A 21956-nucleotide genomic window follows, 5' to 3' on the forward strand; every position below is an offset into this window, starting at 1 on the left:
CAGACAAAAGAAACAAACCCTGTAATACCATTCTTATGATATTCTAGAAGGCTGCAGGAGCCAGAGAGTGAGGGATCAACTGCCAAGGAAACAGGAAGGAAATCGGGGGGGGGGGGGTGGCAGAGGTTTTAATCTGGGGGATGACAGACATCTTGACTGTGGTCATGAATACAACTGTTTACCAGTTCAAAACCAATTTAGCTCTATGTTTAAAATCAATTTTATTGTGTGAAATTATTCCTGAACAAAGCCGATTAAAAACAAAAAAGAATCACGGAAGCCAGACATCATATTCCATGATTCTAACTACAATATGATAAGCTCTTACAAGCTTCCTAAGTGGTTGTACAATTACTGCACAGAGAATATTAACTATGAAAGACTATTTACAGCTCATATACTTATCCAATTATTCTATAATTCATCACACACCATAGCTTTGAAGGGCCACCCTCCATCCTCTTAACTCATCCAAGCCTTATATAATCAGCCCCAAGAGTGATACGTTTCCTCATCATGATTTCTCTGAGTTAATGCGAGAAGATAGATCTCTTCCTAAAAGGTCACATTTCAAGAAACTGCAGCCCATGAAGTGAAATGACTTGCAACACAGCTCATAGTAATAAAGCCATTGAATCCGATTCTGAATGCTGACCTAACTAATGAGTCCATGCATACTCTCACCGAACAATTCCCAACCTGGACACCAGGGACACTTTTCCCTCTGAAAAGAGAGGGACTGACCACAAAACTGCTACTGCTCCTCAAGTACGAATTAGAATACAGTGTAACATAAGACATTCCAGAAGTAAGCGGGACACACTACTACTCATAACTTCAGACAAAAAAGCAGAAAATGTTTTGAGATATAAGCTATGGCTGGTTTATGCATGCTAATAATATTAAAATATATACTTATATTTACATATACTCCCAAACTTTCTTCTCTAGCACCAAGATACTTCCAATACCTTAAAAATCCCTGACTGTTAAAAAAAAAAAATTAGTCTTTGTGACATTTCTGCCAAAATATCAAAGAAGAATCATTAATTCAATAAATCCTTGGATGCTCATTAGTGTACTGGGTATTACAAGGCACATAAAGAAGATTAATTATGATCACCAACTTCCAGGAGTTCACCACCTAACGAGAGAGATAAGATACATCTACATACAGCTAAATCACAAGATAAAATGGGAAAGTAAATAATTACCAAGTATTATGCAAAGTTACAGGACAAGCGATCACCAGAAATTTACAACCTAGTAAAAGGTACATCTTTACAGCTCTAAATCAAGGTAAAATGTTAACGTAACACTGTAATTTAAAAGTACCACGATGGCGTAAGAGATGTCCAGGCCGGGCAGAGAGGGGAGCCCTCATGGGGCAGACAGCATTTCAGCTGGACAGTTTTCCTACAAAAAGTTAGCATATGCAGTGAGTGAGTGAGCAAAGTCACTCAGTTGTATCCAACTCTTTGCGACCCCATGGACGGTAGCCTATCAGGCTCCTCCGTCCACGGGATTTTCCAGGCAAGAGTACTGGAGTGGGTTGCCATTTCCTTCTCCAGAGATTTTCCTGACCCAGGAATCACACTCAGGTCTCCCGCATTGTAGGCAGACGCTTTTACCGTCTGAGATAGCAGGGAAACATATGCAAAGGCTCTAGAAATTCTGACCAGTAAGAATGAACAGCCAGAGGGTGGGAACGGATTATGGGTGGTACCAACGTGTACAGGCGGAAGATCAGCCTGAGAAAGGGTCTGGACCCAGGCAGTGGGGAAAAAGGGTTTGGGAGAACACAGGCAGGAAACTGGCATGGCTGACGAGATCGGCAAAAGCCAAACACTGATTCTCAGGGAATAGAAGCTTGGCACTAGTGGTAAAGAAGACCCCCCTGGAGAAGGAAATGGCAACCCACTCCAGTATTCTTGTCTGGAGAACCCCATGGACAGAGGAGCCTAGCAGGCTACAGTCCATGAGGCTGCAAAGAGTCAGAAAGGACTGAAGTGACTTAGCACACACACGTATTTATAAACTCATCCAAAGGCCTAACTATGAAAGGTATTCAGTAAATGCTTGAACAAATGAATGAATCACAAGTTAAATGCTACATTCTTATTTCTGTCAATGGGTCATCACAGAGAGAAAAAAGCTTTCTGTTTAAGTCAGTTTGCCTTAACTAGATTCTAACAGAATAAAGTTTACAATTGCTTACCTACCTTTAAAGGCATTATTTTTTTTTAATGGTCAATATAAACTGTATCTCTCATATTGTCACACTACTTATGTTGTACCATAGATTTTGTCTCTGTATAGTTCTTATTTTCTCTTCTACTTGATTCCATAACTCTCTTCATCTCTTAAAGTAATTAGTGTGACTATGATTCTCCTATAAGCACCTCCAATAATGTTTCTTCAATTTTTTTTTCAGATTCAGAGAGCTGAGGAGTCTTTATCCCCAAAAAAAATGTCCATCTACTAAAAATTCAATGTATTATTATTTTATTTTAGGAAGCCCAAAAGTAGAAAAAAAATCTAACATTCACTAGGTCAGACAGTAGTTTCCTTTGAGGGCAGGTTGGCAATAATGGGGAACATGAGGAAGGCAGCCCAGCGCTGGGACAATACTCTTGCTGATGTCAGTACTATTTACATTACTGTGCCCTCCTCTGTGAGAATTCACTGGGTTTTATCATTGTATCTGTGCAGTTCTCTGTGTGTCTGTGTGCTTGTTTTTGATATTCATTATGCACTTCCCAGGTGGCAGTAGTGGTAAAGGCAGGGGATATGAGAGATGTGGGTTCCATCCCTGGGTTGGGAAGATCCCCTGAAGAAGGGAATGACAACCCACTCCAGCATTCTTGCCTGGAGAATCCGATGGACAGAGGAGCCTGGCGGGCTACAGCCTATGGGGGTCGCAAAGGGTCAGACACAACTGAAGCAACCTAGCACACATGCACACACACACGGTGGGCAATGCTGGCAATTACAGTCAGCTGACCACTTTTCAGACCCTGGTTAAACACTGACTAGAGCAGCAACTGTTCTTCTCTTAGAAAGAAAGTGAACGTGAAGTTGCTCAGCCGTGTCCGACTCTTTGCGACCCCATGGACTGAAGCCTACCAGGCTCTTCCGTCCATGGAATTTTCCAGGCAAGAGTACTAGAGTGGGTTGCCATTTCCTTCTCTTAGAGTATCTGTTAAAGATGTAGAAAAAAAGAGTAACTGGAGTATGGGAGGAGAGCGGTGCGGATATGCGGGGCAAGCATAACCCTCCCATCATCACTATCATTTAAGTGAACAACAACCATGCAATATTCTTCAATGTGGACAATTTACACTTTTCTGATCTAATACAGTGTCAATAAAACCACCAATACAAAAATGAAACAAACCTCCAATGCCTATCAATGATGAAGAAAAAAGTCTGCTCCACAAAATCTTCCTAGAGATTCCTTCCCCACTTCTCTTGTATTTTCTCCCCTCATCTCTGCGTCCTGTGATTATTCTGACCATGGGGCCAGGCTTCACCACCTGGATTCTAACCAGGATTCTACCTACTTGAGAGAAGACAGGAGACAGATGTTGTGAGACTGCCAAAGGACTTTCAGTCACAGACCACTACCAGTGCATCAATGTGAGACTGGAGTCCGTATCAGGCTACAGCTTTAGAACTAGGGGTGTCAGTCCACACATCTTACCCAAACTTACTACTCCACATTTCCAAAAACAGACATCTGGGCTGAGGGAAACAGTCAGCTAAGAGTATAGTAGTCTCGCTGTACGAAGACTGAGTCTTCATAAAATTCCTTCCTCTTTCTTCTCAAGTCTACAACCACTGCTCAGATCCAGTTCTCACTGGCAGTGCCCATTCTGTGTCTGCCTGCCTGGATCTCCACCCTCTTCAGTCTCATATACAGACTGAACGTGAACGTGAAGTTGCTCAGTCGTGTCCGACTCTTTGTGACCCCATGGACTGTAGCCTACCAGGCTCCTCCCAGGTTCATGGGATTTTCCAAGCAATAGTACTGGAGTGGATTGCCATTTTCTTCTCCAAGGAATCTTCCCGACCCAGGGATTGAACCCAAGTCTCCCACATCATAGACAGACGCTTAACCGTCTGCGATCTCAGCCAAAAGGCCGAACACACCTCCAAATCAGAACCTATCAGCTCTCAGAGTAGAGGCAATCTCGTTACCCAAAATACACAGGCCATCAGTCAAAGTCACTCAAAACCTTAGGGAACAGAGAACAGAACAACTGTAACCATATATCCATTAACAAATATTTCTGGAGTGTATAATACTCTCAGGAAATTTTCTAGACACAAGGAAATTTACATTCATTGAGGTTACATTCACCTGAACAAGAAAAATTAGTCAAATCTTCTGAAGTCCAATGGCAGAACTCCACGGAACTCTTTGCTATGTAGGGAGATGTAACAGGTAATTTTTATTTTCTTCTTTCTGTTTCTCCCAACTCACTAATACACACTCAAATCATCACGCATTGCTTTCAACAATAAGCAAAAACATTTAGGGCTTATTTAAAAGAAAAACACCTTGTAAATGGAGAGAGGTAACCTTGATGAAAGTGAAAGAAGAGAGTGAAAAAGCTGGCTTAAAGTTCAACATTCAGAAAACTAAGATCATGGCATGTGGTCCCATCACTTCATGGCAAATAGATGGGCAAACAGTGGAAACAGTGTCAGACTTTATTTAGGGGGGCTCCAAAATCACTGCAGATGGTGACTGCAGCCATGAAATTAAAAGACGCTTACTCCTTGGAAGGAAAGTTATGACCAACCTAGACACCATATTAAAAAGCAGAGACATTACTTTGCAAACAAAGGTCTGTCTAGTCAAGGCTATGGTTTTTCCAGTGGTCATGTATGGATGTGAGAGTTGGACTATAAAGAAAGCTGAGCAGCAGAGAATTGATGCTTTTGAACTGTGGTGCTAGAGCAGACTCTTGCAAATCCCTTGGACTGCAAGGAGATCCAACCAGTCCATCCTAAAGATCAGTCCTGGGTGTTCACTGGAAGGACTGATGCTAAAGCTGAAACTGCAATACTTTGGCCATCTCATGCGAAGAGCTGACTCATTAGAAAAGACCAATGATGGGAGGGATTGGGGGCAGGAGGAGAACGGGACAACAGAAGATGGGATGGCTGGATGGCATCACCAACTCGATGGACATGAGTTGGGGTAAACTCCAGGAGTTGGTGATGGACAGGGAGGCCTGGCGTGCTGTGATTCATGGGGTCACAAAGAGTCAGACACGACTGAGCAACTGAACTGAACTGAACCTTCAAAGTTGACCCAGCAATCCCACTGCTGGGCATACACACCAAGGAAACCAGAATTGAAAGAGACACATGTACCCCAATGTTCATTGCAGCACTGTTTATAATAGCCAGGACATGGAAGCAACCTAGATGTCCATCAGCAGATGAATGGATAAGAAAGCTGTGGTACATATACACAATGGAGTATTACTCAGCCATTAAAAAGAATACATTTGAATCAGTTCTAATGAGGTGGATGAAACTGGAGCTGATTATACAGAGTGAAGTAAGCCAGAAAGAAAAACACCAATACAGCATACTAACACATATATATGGAATTTAGAAAGATGGTAATGATGACCCTGTATGCGAGACAGCAAGAGACACAGATGTATAGAACAGTCTTTTGGACTCTGAGGGTGAGGGAGAGGGTGGGATGATTTCGGAGAATGGCACTGAAACATGTATACTAGCATGTAAGAAACGAATCGCCAGTCTGTGCTCGATACAGGACACAGGATGCTTGGGGCTGGTGCACTGGGGTGACCCAGAGAGATGGCATGGGGATGGAGGTGGGAGGGGGGTTCAGGATTGGGAACACGTGTACACTCGTGGCGGATTCATGTTGATGTATGGCAAAACAATACAGTATTATAAAGTTAAAAAAAAAAAAGACAAATCTTTGTGAAAGATGCAGAAGGCTGAATGCATTCAGCACAGGATCAGACAGACGTGAGGTTACCACTGAATTTCCCCCAGTGCCATCCCTCTGCAGACCCTGCTCCTCTGCTACTGTCTGCGTCAGTCTTCCTTCTTTCGAGTCCTAATGTGTAAAGATCCCACTTTCTCTCCAATTAAAGATGATTCCCTACATATCCATGCTTTATTGCATAATTCTAAGGTATTGCATTGTAGATTAAAACACTGAATAAATAAAAATCAAGAACAAGTGAAGCAGTGGTCCACATCCCTAACTTGGCTTTCCAAAACTCATAAATATTTCTTCTCTTTCCATTGTAAAGCCTTTCTGTTAAAAATACAGCTAACAGGAACCATGTTTAGTCACCTATGTCCAATTAGTTTAACAGGTTAGGGTTTGGATTTAATGAGATTTATTCCAAGGCTTTAATTCCCACATGAAGCAGTTAGCCTCACTCATCTCCCTTTAAAAACTCTACCCTCACCCCAGCCAACCATGCCCCCAAGCTTCAGACGTGTACCATGGCAAACACATTATTATAACTCGGAAATCAACACCAAGTACATTTTCTTCTTAAGCATCTTCATATATAGACAAATAGTTGTTAGATAAATCATATAAATCTTGGAAGAGTTCCCTAAGGTTACTTATAAATGTATTCAAAAGTACTGGAAATGATTACTTTGAAATTTGGGCAAAAATAATGGCACTCATTCCCAAATTGGTGATGTGCGTTACTTTCAAATGAGAATAAATATGTTGGATGTTATCTGTCTTACTAGTGTCCAGTTCCATCCAATAAAAGCAATCAGTACAGAAATCTATGGTTTTTCATAGGCATTCTAGACGGTTCTTACACTCAAGGAAGACTTAAAAAGTACTGTGCCAATTCCTTCCACAGCTCTGCTTCATACAATTATATTCATAAGCTACACCCATCATTAGGGAAATGGCACTCAGTACCAGATCGCTGGTCAGCAAGGAGGCTACAGGTAAGAAACAAAAAGCACCTCCTCAAATCTTGCCCTCATGGCCATTATGCCCCTCACTGCAATAACTGGCCAGATACTTCTTATAACACATACTTGAGTATTTTTTCATATCCTGCCCATGTCAGGTTGTAGAAAATACAGTCAAAGGAATCCACAAAGTTTAAACATAAAGAACCGCAAGTCTATTCTCTATGTCTGTTTCTCCATTGTTGCCCTGTAAATAAGCTCTTCAGTACCATTTTTCTAGATTCTGTATATATGTGTTAGAATACGGTATGTATCTTTCTCTTTGTGACTCACATCACTCTATATAATAGGTTCTAGGTTCATCCACCTCACTAGAACTGACTCAAATGCATTCCTTTTTATGGCTGAGTAATAGTCCATTGCGTATATATACCACAACTTCTTTATCCATTCATCTGTCAATGAACATCCAGGTTGCTTCCATGTTCCAGCTATTGTAAACAGTGCTGCAATGAACAAGGGGATACATGCGGCTCTTTCAATTTTGGTTTCCTCAGGGTATATGCCTAGGAGTGAGATCACTGGGTCATATGATGGTTTTGTTCCTAGCTTCATAAGGAATCTCCATACCGTCTTCCATATGTAAAGTAGATAGCCAACAGGAATTTGCCGTATGGCTCAGGAAACTCAAACAGGGGCTGTGTATCAACCTAGAAGTGTGGGATGGGGAGGGAGATGGGAGGGAGTTTCAAAAAGGAAGGGATATATGTATACCTATGGCTGATCTAAAGCAACTGTCCTTCAATAAAAAATAAATTCATTAAAAAAAAAAAAAGTACAGACTTCTAGTTATGAGAAGTCCTGGGGGTGTGATAATGTGTAGCATTGTAATAATAGTTAGCAATGCCACCTTACATGTTTGAAAATAAATCTTAAAAGAGTTTATCAAAATAAATAAATAAAGAAGCACAACATGTTAAGAATTTTAATTGCTTCCTAGGCTGTCACTGTGGCTACATTTTTCGATTATACATCCACACATGTCCAGTCTCAAAGAACACATGCCTTTCTCCTATAAGCAACCAGGTGCTTTCAAAAAGCATCTCCATTAGAAATGTGAAGTAAAAATTTTGATGTCATAAAGACGTATTTTACATCATTTCAAAATATGTATATTTAATTCAGACCTATGATATGCTGCATCATAATACTTTGACTTTTTTACAGCAAGGAGATGATTTCTCAAACTGTAAATATTTTAGTACATTTAGTAACACAGCAGAACTAAATTTCCCAGCTACTTAGTCTACTTATACCTAGACTATAAACTGTCTTTGCCAAGAGGATGAACTAGACACATGTTGGCAGTGAGCTAGATTTAAATTGTGCTTTCATCAAACATATGCTCACCTCTAAAAATAGCTCACCATGTCTAAAAATAGCTCACCATGCCAAGATCAGGAAAACCAGAGTGTACAGGTAACAAATCATTAAGAAATAAATTATTTCTCTCTTAAAAGTGCATGTGTGCACAACTCAGAACTAAATTAAATTATACTGAGTTTTATTCAATACTATTATAAAAATCTTCCACCTTCTACAACAGGATACATATTTTATATAAGATCAATTTGTATTGCTTTAAACTATTTGAATAAAAACTCAAGTTACCATCATTTTAGTCAATATCCAAAGTCCTCACATGTACTGATATTTGATAATGTTATTTAAAAAGACTTTTAAAATAGAATTGTTTTAAGAAGAGTATGATTGGCCTATTTCTATTAATACCACTCAAAGCAAAAACTAATACAACATGGTTAAGCAACTCGCTTTCTCTCTGAGGTGGTTTTCTGTAAGAATTTGAAGGAAAATGAACAATCACCATTTACTAAGAAGAAAATAAAACAGGCTCAAAAGCAGAACTGATGTAACAGACACTGGCTGAAAGAAAGCTTACCTCTCCCTCTCTCCTTCTGTGACATCATATAAGCGGTTGGCACCTCCATCAGCACAGGCTTTTAAAAGAGCTTCAAAAAGAAAAAACAAAGAATCTTTCAAAATAGAAAGCTCAGAGCAGCATTCTATCACATGATGAATGCTAAAACACTCAGACACACACACAGTCATGCTTCCCTCCACATTTCACATTCAGCCAACAATGTTGCTGGAACTAAAAACCATCCTACCCATCACACACACAAATAAGACAGCAATGCCAAAGAAGACGAAGTGCATTTCCTTTTTCCATCTTTTCCAATTCCTCCTATTAAATAAAGAGGAAGACTGTATACGATGTCCTCATCAATCCCTAAAGCTTGCTTTTCCTTCTTTGTAACAGAAGACAGAACTTGGGATCAAAGACAGGTAACAGGACATAGCTTATAACTTTCCTCCTTAATCTTATGAGTTTTTATAGAAAGTTTCTATTTACAGCAGATTTTAAGAGTTTCCATAGGGCTTCCCTGGTAGCTCAGTCAGTAAAGAATATGCCTGCAGTGCAGGAGACCTGGGTTCAATCCCTCGGTTGGGAAGATTCCCTGGAGAAGGAAATGGAAACCCACTACAGTATCCTTGCCTGGAAAATCCTATGGACAGAGGAGCCTGGCAGGCTGCAGTCCATGGGGCTGCAAAGAGTTGGGCATGACTGAGCAACTTTCACTTTTAAGGGTTTCCATATTTTATTGTGATACAGAAGGTTCCTCTTAAAAATAAATTATAACACTCTAAGTTTACTCTAAAATATGAAGTAACTAATAATCTAGATATGTGTGATTGTAAAAATAGAGAAGGTGTTACAAAATTGACTGAAACTTGGAAAAATCCTAAGATATTAAATAAAGCAAAAAAGCCCAGCTGCCCCTCTAACTGGGGCTTTTTATTGCTTGCCTTCTCATGCTTTTTCTGTGATATCACCCTAGGATTTGAAGTTACTGGTCAATCATTCCTTGAAATTTTTTTAACCCATGGTCTACTATCTCTGTCGTTATTTCTCTAACATCCAATTTTCCTAGAAATGTCAGTCTTAGCATCAATTCATCCCCTTTATTCCTTTTTTTTAATAAAATAATCTTTTACCTATTAATTTCAAATCAAACTTTTTATTTTAAATCCTGGGTGATAAAAGAGAGAATGTTGAGATGTCTAAGATTCTAATTCCTCACCCTGAACAAACCAAAGTCTTATTTCTGTCCCCACAAAGCTGTTAAAACCAATCACAAGGCCATAAAAATAAGCAAAGAGCATGGACACCAGCAGTTTCAAAAGAAAACTATAGTTGGCCCTCCGGATCCAAAGGTTTCTAATATACGGACTGCTCTTGAATCTGTGAAAGTGAAATCCGTGGATGCAGAGGGCCAACTGTATTCCTTTACTGCACCATTTCACATAATTGACTTCAGCATCTGTGGATTTTGGTATCTCAGGGGATCCAGCTTCTCACAGAAACCAAGAGACAGCTGTATTTTTTAGAGCTACGTCTTCATTTTATTGCACTGATGAGATCACCTTCCCATTCTGCAAATTTAGCTACACACTTAAAAGAGTGTTTATATTCAGTAATATCTACCTCCAGATTTGTAGGTGTTCAATGACAGGCGGGCTGAAAGGATACCGAACGAACTGATCGTATTGGCATGGTAAAGATCCCAGTGAATTTTCTGCTAATCCATGATATACCTAATACAGTTTTCTGGGTCCTACATTACATCAGAAATAAAACAGAGACCAAGTTGAGGGGAAAAAAGATATTCTTTTTTTGCTTCAGCTTCTTCATCTGTAAATTGTAATAGTATCACCTTCGACAGAGTCATTAAGCAATTAATGACAATTGCTTGTCATTATATAATGATATATCACACTCATCACAGTACTGGAGCATAGTAAGCATTCAACAAACATTAGTCCTCTTCCTCCACTCCTGTTAGAATGAAAATAAACACTAAAAAAGCATTGTGTTCCTAGAAAAGTCTAAGGTTCTTAAAAAGTGCAAAACAAAAATAAGAGGTTTTACAAACATATCTAAGAGAGACATATCATTTTACCGATTAACCAACAACACACATTTCCCTTTAAAGAATGGGACTCAAATTCAAGTTATACCATAAACATAACTTGCAGAGCATCGTAAAATATTCTGTACATTTCCTAAATATCAAAAACTAAAATTTCAAAGACATCAAAAGCTAAATGGAGAAAGAATCTCACATATAAAAGACTCTGCCAAAAAAATGAACAGGGAGATGGAAAATACTGATAAATAGAAACAGATGGTAAACTATCAGTAATCACCCTCAGAGTACATAAAACATTTCTCTGTAAACAAAATTAACACATCTACGGGATCTTTTTATGTAAAAATGATTCACTGAAGTAAAATGAAAATATAAAAGTAGTGGCCAAGGACTGTCAAACAGTGACTTGTCAAGTTATCGCACTATATTATTTTGCAGAGATCAGCTGATTTTAACATTTATACCTATTATATGGCAGGCCCTAAACAGAACAGAAAGCTGAATAACAGAAAGAACTGGCTCTCCAGACTCTCACTTTTGTGGAAAAAGGAGAAACAGAACTGCATATATGCATGACCCTGTAGATGCTGATGGGGGTCACGACAGAAGGAACGCAGCGCAATGCAACAGGGAGAGGGGAGATCAGTTTCAGTGGACAAGTCTGTAATACTGTGGATTATTAGCTCTTGTTCACTTAAAAATCAGTGTTACTTTCATAATCCAAAACTGTTTTCCCATGCCTATTATTTCTCATACCCTGATTTAAATTGGTATTTTTAGAGCAGTTTATTAAAAGAGAAACACCTAAGTCAGAGGAAGTAAATTTATACACACCTATTCCTGTTTTAAGGGCTTCCTAGGCGGCTCAATGGTAAAGAATCTGCCTGACAATGCAGGAGACGCCAGTTAGATCCTTGGGGTGGCAAGATCCCCTGGAGAAGAAAATGGCAACCCACTCTAGTATTCTTGCCTGGGAAATCCCATGGACAGAGGAATCCAGTGGGCTAGAGTCTGCAGGGTCATGCAAAGAATCACACATGACTGAGTGACTAAAGAAACAAACAGAATTCCTGCTTTAAATGGCTTCATAAAATCTGTGGACCAGTCTTTCATTACTTAGAAGCTGGGGTTGGGGTACAAGCCATCTGTAAAAAAGAAAATAAGTTCCAGTACCTTCTAAAGCTATTTTATTTTGTTGTGAATAAAGTTTATCAAAAAAAGATACTTAACTGCTTTTAAATCTCACTTTTAAATCCAATTATTTTCCATATACTTAAATAAAATGGCATTTGGAAAATAAAGCTTCACGCATGCATTACATAATGTGGGCAGGAATTCAGTGACAGCAACTTGAAAACTGAGTAAACAAATATCACTATTAATGAAAGCGACCAACTTAAATCAGTAAAGAACGAAAAAAAGTAAAGGACATTCTCAAATAAGATATTTTTGATAAATCATGAGTCAGCCTTAAATATATACTCACTCCATCATCATTTAACTTATGCCAAGCTTTAATGAATAGAAGTTACTGCATGAGCTATTCTTAATGTAAAATTTTTACTGGCTTATACAGCAAAATTTTTGCAGATTTATCAAATACTACAACTTCAATGGTTGAACAGTTGTTTACTATGGATCAGTCTGATATGAGCTGAAGACTAACATACATTAAAATCTCTATATCAAATTTATATATTGGTACTACCAGTAAGCATATTAAATACATCTTTAACATTTTTTTTTAAAAACCTGGCATCGTACAAATGACTGTTACTGATAAATACTGTAGAGTTTGACTCATAATCAAAGGCTAATCGGTTATTTCATTAATTTCTATTGAATAAAGTTGGACATAAATAATTTGATTTTCTGAAAAGCAGACTATTAAATTGGTTTCAAGTATTAAGATGGAAGAAAAAATAAACTAAAGTGAAAGAAATATTTTTCAGTCTTAGCCATCTGAAAGATACATTTGATTCTGGTCTAGATCAGCTACTTATTAGCCTTATGACTGAGCTACTCCCAGGTATACTGATTCTAATGCAAAATAAAGAGTATTATATATATTTTACCAAACTCACAAAATGTTTCCGGAACTGGAGAAACAATAAAGATAAAATGAGAAGGAAGTAACATGGGGAAACAAATTCTCTTACATGCTGTTGATAAAATTATAATTTTGAGAAACAGTTTGGCAGATTTATAAAAATTTAAATGTGCACAACCTTTGATCCAGAAATTCTATGTAGTCTTTATAAAACTTGCCCAAATTCACAGGACATATAGACAAAGACAGTCACTGTGATATTATGTGTAATCCTGAAAAAACTGCCAGCAAACTTAAATATCAGCAGTTGAATACTGGTAAAATATATCAAGACCTTTGTACAGAACCATACTTTTTTAAAAAGTAGCTCATATGTATTTATATGGTACTTCTGCAGAAGATAGGGTTAAGGTAAAGATTTATTTTTTGCATAACTAATTTTCATCAAGGTAACCTCACTCTTGCACTCTCTACCTGTAAGTGGCATTAAATCTTACCCAGATTTGGCACATGGCTCAATCCATGATGTTATATGCCCTGCCCAGAGACACTAATTCAGAGACAGAGATGTGATCCAGTCAAAGATAGTGAATCCTAAGGAGACCTCCCGGGTTCTCTTTTCTCTGCCACCTGAGAGAATGGATGGGAGAAGTTTGCTCTGTGATGGACTATCACATCAGCATGGAGAACAGAGCCAGTACACGAAGGCAAAGCTAAGAAACAAGAGTGCTGTCTGAGTCCCTGTAGTCCTAACAATAGCCTATTTGACTGCATGAGCTAATAAATTCCTTTCTTTTTTTTTGGCTCAGGCCAGTTTGAGCTGGGTTCTCTGTCATTTGAAACCAAAGGAAATGTAACTAATTCAAATATTAATTTTTACTTCAAAGACACATAATCTTCCTATTGGTTGGAGAATACTACCTTATTATGTCTCAAGTCTGTACTGGATCAAGGTCTTAAGAGGAAGTACATATTTTTGTAGGTAGCTGGCTTATTATTTGTACATACTCTCACCTGCTAAACCTCAACTATGATCCAGATCAGTCAGTTCCTGGTTAACAGATGCAGTACCATGCTTTCCCTATCGGAGAAGGCAATGGCACCCCATTCCAGTACTCTTGCCTGGAAAATCCCATGGACGGAGGGACTGGTGGGCTGCAGTCCATGGGGTCGCTAAGAGTCGGACACAACTGAGGGACTTCACTTTGACTTTTCACTTTCCTGCATTGGAGAAGGAAATGGCGACCGACTCCAGTGGTCTTGCCTGGAGAATCCCAGGGATGGGGGAGCATGGTGGGCTGCCGTCTATGGGGTCGCAGAGAGTCAGACATGACTGAAGCGACTTAGCAGCAGCAGCTTTCCCTATTGAGAGGGTATTTCATGGGGGGAAAACTTTCATTCAAAGCCTTTCATGGAAATCCATGCTCTCTGAAAGAGAGAGCAACAATTTACTTCACTCACAGGAGTTCCAAAGTGCATAATTAATTGCTGTTTAGATAACTCTTTCGTAGTTTTAGATGAAAGGTTTAATTTACAGTATATTTATGTACAATTATTAAAAGAGCTCACATTATTTGTAATATCCCACAAATAGTGAGTGGAACACTCTTTAAATTTTAGTCAAGTCAGTAACACAGAATTATCCTTATTTCAAATAAAAAGCAAATGGTATTTATATTGAACATCTCCATGTAGAGTGCTGTGCTAGTCCTAATAGGCTGGTTCATGCCATGTAATGAAATTTTTTTATTATCTTTAAGCAAATGCTGTTGTGTAAATTCTATTATCCTTTCTCTCTGCCACCTTCTGCCTCCTCCTCTCCTAGTTATGTGCTATGGAGATAAAGTGTGACATTTAGTCATCTTTGATGCTATTTATAAAGCCTACAATCAGGTACCTCTTTAACACTTAGTGACACCAAATATCTCATTACCAAGAAATCTTAATAACAGCCAAACATCAAACTGTTTATCCTAAAGTGGCACAGGGAAATTTTTCTCAAAGATGAGTAAAGCTCATAAAGTGTAAAAACTACAAAGAGGGAAGTGGTGCAGAAAAACAGGGTCTTGTAAATGAAGCCAGCATATGCAGGCCTGTCCAAAGGTGAGTTCTTGGGAATGATTAAGGGTGAGTGCCTTCTCCATCATTAAATTTCTACTAAAGACTGCCCATTCTGTAAGGACAAGACAGCAAATATGCATACTCAATCTACAGCAAACAAGGAAACATAACAGACCTTTGTTGGTATTGGTTAAAATACAGGGTTGCTCAACCTTGCTACTAAGGCTGTGCCTTACAGCTTGTGGGATCTTAGTTCCCCAACCAGGGATCGAACCCATGCCCTTGGCAGTGAAAGCCCCAAGTCCTAACTACTGGACTGCCAGGGAATTCCCTGTGTCTTTGTTTGAGGGGTTGTCCAGTACATTGTAAGATATTCAGCAGTGTCTGTGGCCTTACCCACTAGATGCCAGTAGTACCCAGGTTGTGACAGCCAAAAATCCACAGACAATGGAAAATATCCCCTAGCTGGTAAGAATCACTCCCAACGCCCAAACTGGAAGACCACTTATAGTTCTTCAGGATGCTCAGGATCCCATCACGTCCAGCTGTAAGGCAGATTGCTCATCACTATTCTTAAAAATTTCAACTTAAAAACATGACTATCACCGAGAAGCTACATTCAACCTAGCTACCAATGTCAGGAGAATTAATAAAGCAACTTATGTCCTAACTCAACTGCCTTCCAATCCATCCCAGATGCAAACTGTGCAAACCTACCGTCTTATCCTCTTTTAGACTCTCTGAATTTTCAGTAAGACCCCTTCTACCAACTGTACATGTATTAATACCTATACTATTGTAGGCAATCTTCCAGCAAAAATCCATACCCTCTCTATTTGAGCCTCCTATTCATTTGAGACTCCATTACTAAATTATTTGCCACTGGTGAGAACAGTCAGGTCCTTCTGACTGTGTGCTGGGTGGCGCACTTCCTCCCCCATAGCAGATGAGAAACCACCATCAGAGATATAACTGCAGACGGCGTGAAAAACGACAACTTCTATTAGCTCAGTTCATTTTGTAACACTGGTACAGTGGCAGTGACAAAATAATGAGATGTGGCAGATTTCTATGAATGACCAAAAACGATTAAGCGCCTAGAACTACCCAGAAGAGCTGGAATAAAAGAAAACAGTAATGATGGTAGCTGGTTCACCTGGCAAAAGTAAAGGCTTTTAAACAAAAACTGATGCAAATGTGTTACCTAATGGAAGAAGACCCAAGATATGGAGCCAGTCTCCCTCCTCCTGTCTGTTTATTTAGCACCAGAATTCCTTCCCCTCTCCTTTTTTAATGGATCAGTGGTATTAGATCTCAGAACGTATATCATGTCATATTTCAATTGAGACATTTATTTCTGCATCAATAGTGAAAAGGCATCAAAATCAGATATTTGTCACACAAATAAGAGATACATGTATCTTATTTTGTAGAGACAGAATACCTTGTCAGTTCATACCTGTACCTTTCCAAGTACCTCTGACATCTTTAGAAAAATATTTTAACACAATTTACTACATGAGAGTTTCTAGCAAACCAAGTGATTCTTTTAAACAAAAAATCATTAACTCTACATGGTAATAATAGAATAATTTAATCAAGTGGGCCTTAATACAAAATAATTAGAAACTGAGAAGTGCATATTTTCCCCAGCAACTAACAAGAATTTCATATATGTGAATTTCATAATTAACTACGCTCCTTTTCTAACTGAGCACAATCAAGCTAATTCTTCTTCCTAGAGGGGAAAAAAAGTATGTGTGGGAGGACTGTTTGATGGCTATGAGTAAGAGAAGAGGGAGAAGAATTAGGGATAGTATTTCTAGAAATAGATGAAAAGAAGAAGAACCATTGGGCTCCTGTTAAAAGCAAGAGATAATTACCCAACAATTCACTTTGGACCTCCTTTAGGCCAAGAGTTATAACCAGGTGGAACAAAGGACAATTAAAGAGCTTCAAGGTGCTGAATAAATGCCTTACTATGCCATTTCTTAGTTTGTAAGTTTTATCTGAGAACATTCTTAGAGATAAATTAGTCTTACTCTTTAAAACATGACTTATCAGGGCATGAAAAAGCTCATTTTTTAAATAATTAAAAGAAGGCCAGTTGCTTTAGAGCTTAGGCAGATAAGGGAATAGCTTTAAGAGATAAAACTGAGAGGCAGTCAAGGACCGTATTAAGCAGGTCATGGTGCTGAACAGAGTTTAAGTATAAAAGGAAGCCACGATGGGTTCTGAGTTTTGAGAGTGTTCTATTCTGACTTAAGTGTTAAAGAGCTTTCTTCCTTTTAAGTTGAGAACAGATTAGGAGACAAGAGTGGAAGTAATGACTCTAGGAGACCAGAGGTGACCAGCAGAGATGGTCGCTTAGACGAGATTTGTAGCACTTAAAGCAGAGACCCTTGTTTGTGCTTCACGGTATATCTGGCAGCTGGAAGCGACTGGACTGGCTGAGAGACCTGGATGTGGAGGGTAATGCAAAAGGAATCAGAGATGACTCAACTTCTTGTCTTAAGCAACTGACAAACATGTTTGCAGCTTTTTAGTATTCCCTATACTGTTGTTTTGTCCAATGCTTGACCACATTCCATAAACTAGTTCTTGCTATTCTTGGCCTTGTATCATCTTTCACAGTTTTACTGTTCCATCGGTATTATATCCTATGGACTTGCCTACATTCTCCTTACAATGAGACATGTAAAGCTTTAAAATTTTTTTGTTTTATTTTTAATTGCAGGATAATTACTTTACGATATTATGATCGTTTCTGCCATCTATCAACATGAAGCAGCCATAGGCATACATATGTTCCCTCCCACCTCCCTCCCCACCCTACCATCTAGGTTGTAACAGAGCACCAGCTTCGAGTTCCCTGCATCATGAGACATGTAAAGTTTTGAATAGCTCTTCTCCCACTGTTCTCCACATTGTATTTGCTGAAAGGTGTCTCTGTACAGTGGAAATATTTTTTAATACTAATCGTAGTTAACAATTGAAAGTGTTATCAAAAAAAGTTTAATGAAAGTTGAAAACGCAAAGTCTGTAGGAGAGACACGTTATTAATAAGTGTTCACAGCAGTTTTATTGTTTGGGCTTGGGTTTGTTTGGGTTTCCTTGTTTGTTTTCGTTACTCCTAAATCAAAGGAAACATGAAACCAAAACATTAGAAAGGACCTGAGATAACTGGTTATACAAAATAACTTCTGGCAAAGGAGCCCCAGTCTGAAAACGCAGAAGCAATTGCTATGGCAAACACCAAACGAAAAACCTAAAACAGATCAGTTTTCCCTGTTTTTTTTTCCCCCCCTCCCAGAGACTTGCATCAACATTACAAGAAATGTTATTTTTAGAAAATTCTTAAAAGGAAAACAGAGGCACAGAGATGGTAAATAAGCACAAGAAAATGCGTTAAACTTCACTGGGAAACTCAAAACCACAAGATAACACTGTATCCGTATGAAATGGCTGAAATAAAATACAGTAATTTTATATCAAATATTGGCAAGGAAACAGACAAACTGGATCATTTATACCTTGCCATGGACAGAGGAGCCTGGCGGGGTCCATGGGGTCACAAAAGAGTCGAACACACCTAAGCAACTAAACAACAAATTTGTGCTTTACTCTGACATAATTAACCTTACAACAACTCAAAAGGCTTGTCTTTTATTTCTCATTTCACAGACAAGGAAATAGGCTCCAAGTCACAAAGTCATTTGTCCCAAGTTACATAAATTCTCTTGTGGGCTTCAGTGAGAACTTGAATTTAGAAAATAAGATTTTTCACTCGTGTGGTACGTAGTTAGAACTAGAATTATTTTACCAGTGGAGCCGGAATCAGAACCCAGGTTCACCTGGCAATGGAGCACACACTATCTGTTCCACCAGAAGGCCTCTGCTGGGCATCTAAGCTGGTGTGGTAAGGCAAAGTGACATATGAAGCCACACAAGCTTAAAGCACAAAGAACCTCAAATATCAACTTCCCCAGGAATAACAACACACACACTTTTCCAATGCCGTAAAGCACCTGGTAAGAGCCACACAGATGTCCACACCTACTGATCCACTAACCCATTCACACACCTAGCTTTATGTCCTACTAAAAGAAAATGGACAACAGGCTGAGAAGATTCCTAAGAGGCCTTTTAAACATCAGCGTCACCCGTATCGGTCTTAGCATACTGGAGGAAACACTGTGCCTTCTGTGCCATTAGGGCCCAATCAGGAGATACCGTGCAGTGATTCAAGCAGAGAAAGAAACAGGTGAGAGCAATGCGAATGTGGGAAAATTAGTAACAGGGACAGGAGTAATGGGGGTGCGAGTGCTGAAGACAGAATACAGAGCAGACCTAGGAAGCAGACACACTAGAGAGGGTGCCATGGTGGGAAAGCCTCCCTCTGAAGCGCCAGGGAGGGTGGTGGAGAGACACCACACTCAGCGAGGTGATGGCCTTGGGATTAGCTGTGAAGCCACCTGAAATGGTCCAGGACACTGGAATCAAGAAGAGAAGCCCCTTCATCCAGCGATCCTTTCCCACTCCCTCTGCGGACACAGCTGAACATCACACTCGCTGCAAAGGAGAAATGCTTACATGGCCAGGCTCCACGACCACAGAACAGATCATGAAGCATGGAGTCAGAGCTTGGAGGCAATAAATTAATAATTTCTCAAAAAAAAAAAAAAAAAGTAGGGTTGGCCAAAAAGTTCATCCGGGTTTTGCCACAGGACAGTATGGAAAACTCAAAACTTTTTGGCCAATCCAATATAAATTGTTCTTTCCCCTTCTGACAGTGAATGTTTCTTTATTCAACTGGACAGTTCCCAGCTGTTTCTGTATCCTGAAATATCTAAAGTTTCCTTTTAAGTGTTACTCTCTCCTAGCCATCACCCAAGCCTCAAGCCACAGATAGGCATTCCGTAAGTGCTTGTCGACCTTAACTGAAATACACCACAGCTGACACGTCTTTGAAAGGCTTAGGCTAATTCTAGATTTTAAAAATACTTTTCTTAATCTTAATTCACAAGGGTACTGTGTGGCCCTAAGTTTATTAGGCATTTTCCTGAAGGGATCTGGATTGAAATTCTAGCCTGAAATACAGAACAAAGTAAATTCAGTTATAAAATGCACTTTTGTACCGGTATACATCAAAAGGATATTTCTCCACCTGTGTATCCTCTTCCAGCAAAGGGTTGAAATAATTCATATGAAGTATACCAAGAAAGAAAAATATCCCGGGCATGTTTAATCTGAAATTTTCACTTCCAAAAAAACTGACTATAGACCTCCTGAATGTAAAAAACAGAAATTGAGAACAATTCAAAATATATCAAATAATAAAGAATAAGATAACACCCCTGTGACTTCCATCTAGAATTGCTAATTATTATCATTCAGTGCTTTGTATTTAAAAAAAAGAGGTTTCTATTTACCTGAGTACTCTTTGAAGACTCAACGTGTTCCCATACCCCTAACCAGCAGTACACACTATTCTAGACATAGAGCTTACAATTAGAGTCTTGAGGTTTGCTTGTGGTTTTTTTTTTCCACCTTTTATATAGCAATATGCAGCAATGAGAAATACGTAACATTGTGTATACTGTGTGACATTTTTTATTTTGAAAGAGAAAAAAAAAAAACAACAACAACAGGTGTTCCAAAGCTTGCTTTCCTCATTCAACCTTGAATTTTTGATGGCTTTCCATCTGGAAATACAAGTCTAGTTCACTAGATTCATTTAATTCCTGTCATTTAATTCCTGTACAGAGTTAATGAGTATGTCAAAAATATTTATCTGATCTCCTAAGACAGACAGGTAGGTGGTTTGCATGTTTTTAATTTTTAAAAATGCTACAATTATCATTTAATGCTTCCTTGCATACATACGAAAACTTTTCTCAACAGTATGCTGCTGCTGCTAAGTCACTTCAGTCGTGTCCGACTCTGTGCGACCCCACAGACAGCAGCCCACCAGGCTCTGCCGTCCTTGGGATTCTCCAGGCAAGAACACTGGAGTGGGCTGCCATTTCCTTCTTCAATGCATGAAAGTGAAAAGTGAAAGTGAAGTCGCTCAGTCGTGTCCGACTCTTGTGACCCCATGGACTGCAGCCTATCGGGCTCCTCCGTCCATGGGATTTTCCCAGCAAGAGTACTGGAGTGGGGTGCCATTGCATACACCTAAATAAATAATCACTGGGTCACAGAATACAGACATTATTAATTTAGTACATTGTAATGAATTGCTATCCACATTGTACTGATTTATACCACTGATAAATCGTATCAATTTTTAAGCAGCAAACTGAAGCCGCCTACTAGCCTCTTGGTACTGGAAAGGGGCACGCAGGGCCTGGCTGCAGCACTGCCTACGAGCACAGTGTACCAGCACACCAGGAGCACCAGCAGACGTGAGAGGCACTGTTAGCGACTCCGGAGCAGGGAATGGCAGCCGAAAGTACATCCTGGATGAGACTGGCCACTGATTTCCTTTCCTCTCCGATTGTCTCCTGCAATAAGTCCTTGGCAGTTTAACTCTTCAGCTCCCAGCCCACTGTCCTTCCACAGGACTGGAACACAGGATCCTTCCAGACTCTGGGTTCTCTTTCCAAACAACGAATCTTGGTTCTCTTGACAGGAGGCACTGATATCATTACCACTCCGGCATTAACCTATACCTTCCAGTACATTTTACTTACTCATTCATTCATTCGGAGGCACAGACTGAATGAGCACCAACAGCAGCAAGAAACACAGCAAAACCCACCCACGATTGCTACTTTCACAGATGCCACAGTCTAGAGCCACGCTGTGCAGCATGGCGGCCCGCAGCCGTGTGCGGTACTGAGCATCTAAAGAGCAGTTTGTCTCCACTGAGATGTGCTGTC

At 39.4% G+C, this 21956-nt stretch overlaps 1 protein-coding gene across 8 annotated transcripts in view; it reads right to left on the reverse strand.

Moving 5' to 3' along the window:
* Positions 1-21956, reverse strand: part of TPK1 (thiamin pyrophosphokinase 1) — a 379100-nt gene that overhangs the window by 225744 nt on the left and 131400 nt on the right. For 4 of the 8 annotated variants that reach the window (XM_069588648.1, XM_069588647.1, XM_069588650.1 and 1 more), the window contains one exon: positions 8909-8978. The exons of the other annotated variants lie outside the window; for them this stretch is intronic. In XM_069588648.1, coding sequence (XP_069444749.1) covers positions 8909-8978 — 70 coding nt within the window. The remainder of the gene's footprint in view (positions 1-8908; positions 8979-21956) is intronic. 8 annotated transcript variants of the gene reach the window in all.

This window comes from Ovis canadensis, chromosome 4 (genome assembly GCF_042477335.2).
Source record: "Ovis canadensis isolate MfBH-ARS-UI-01 breed Bighorn chromosome 4, ARS-UI_OviCan_v2, whole genome shotgun sequence".
NCBI lineage: Eukaryota > Metazoa > Chordata > Mammalia > Artiodactyla > Bovidae > Ovis > Ovis canadensis.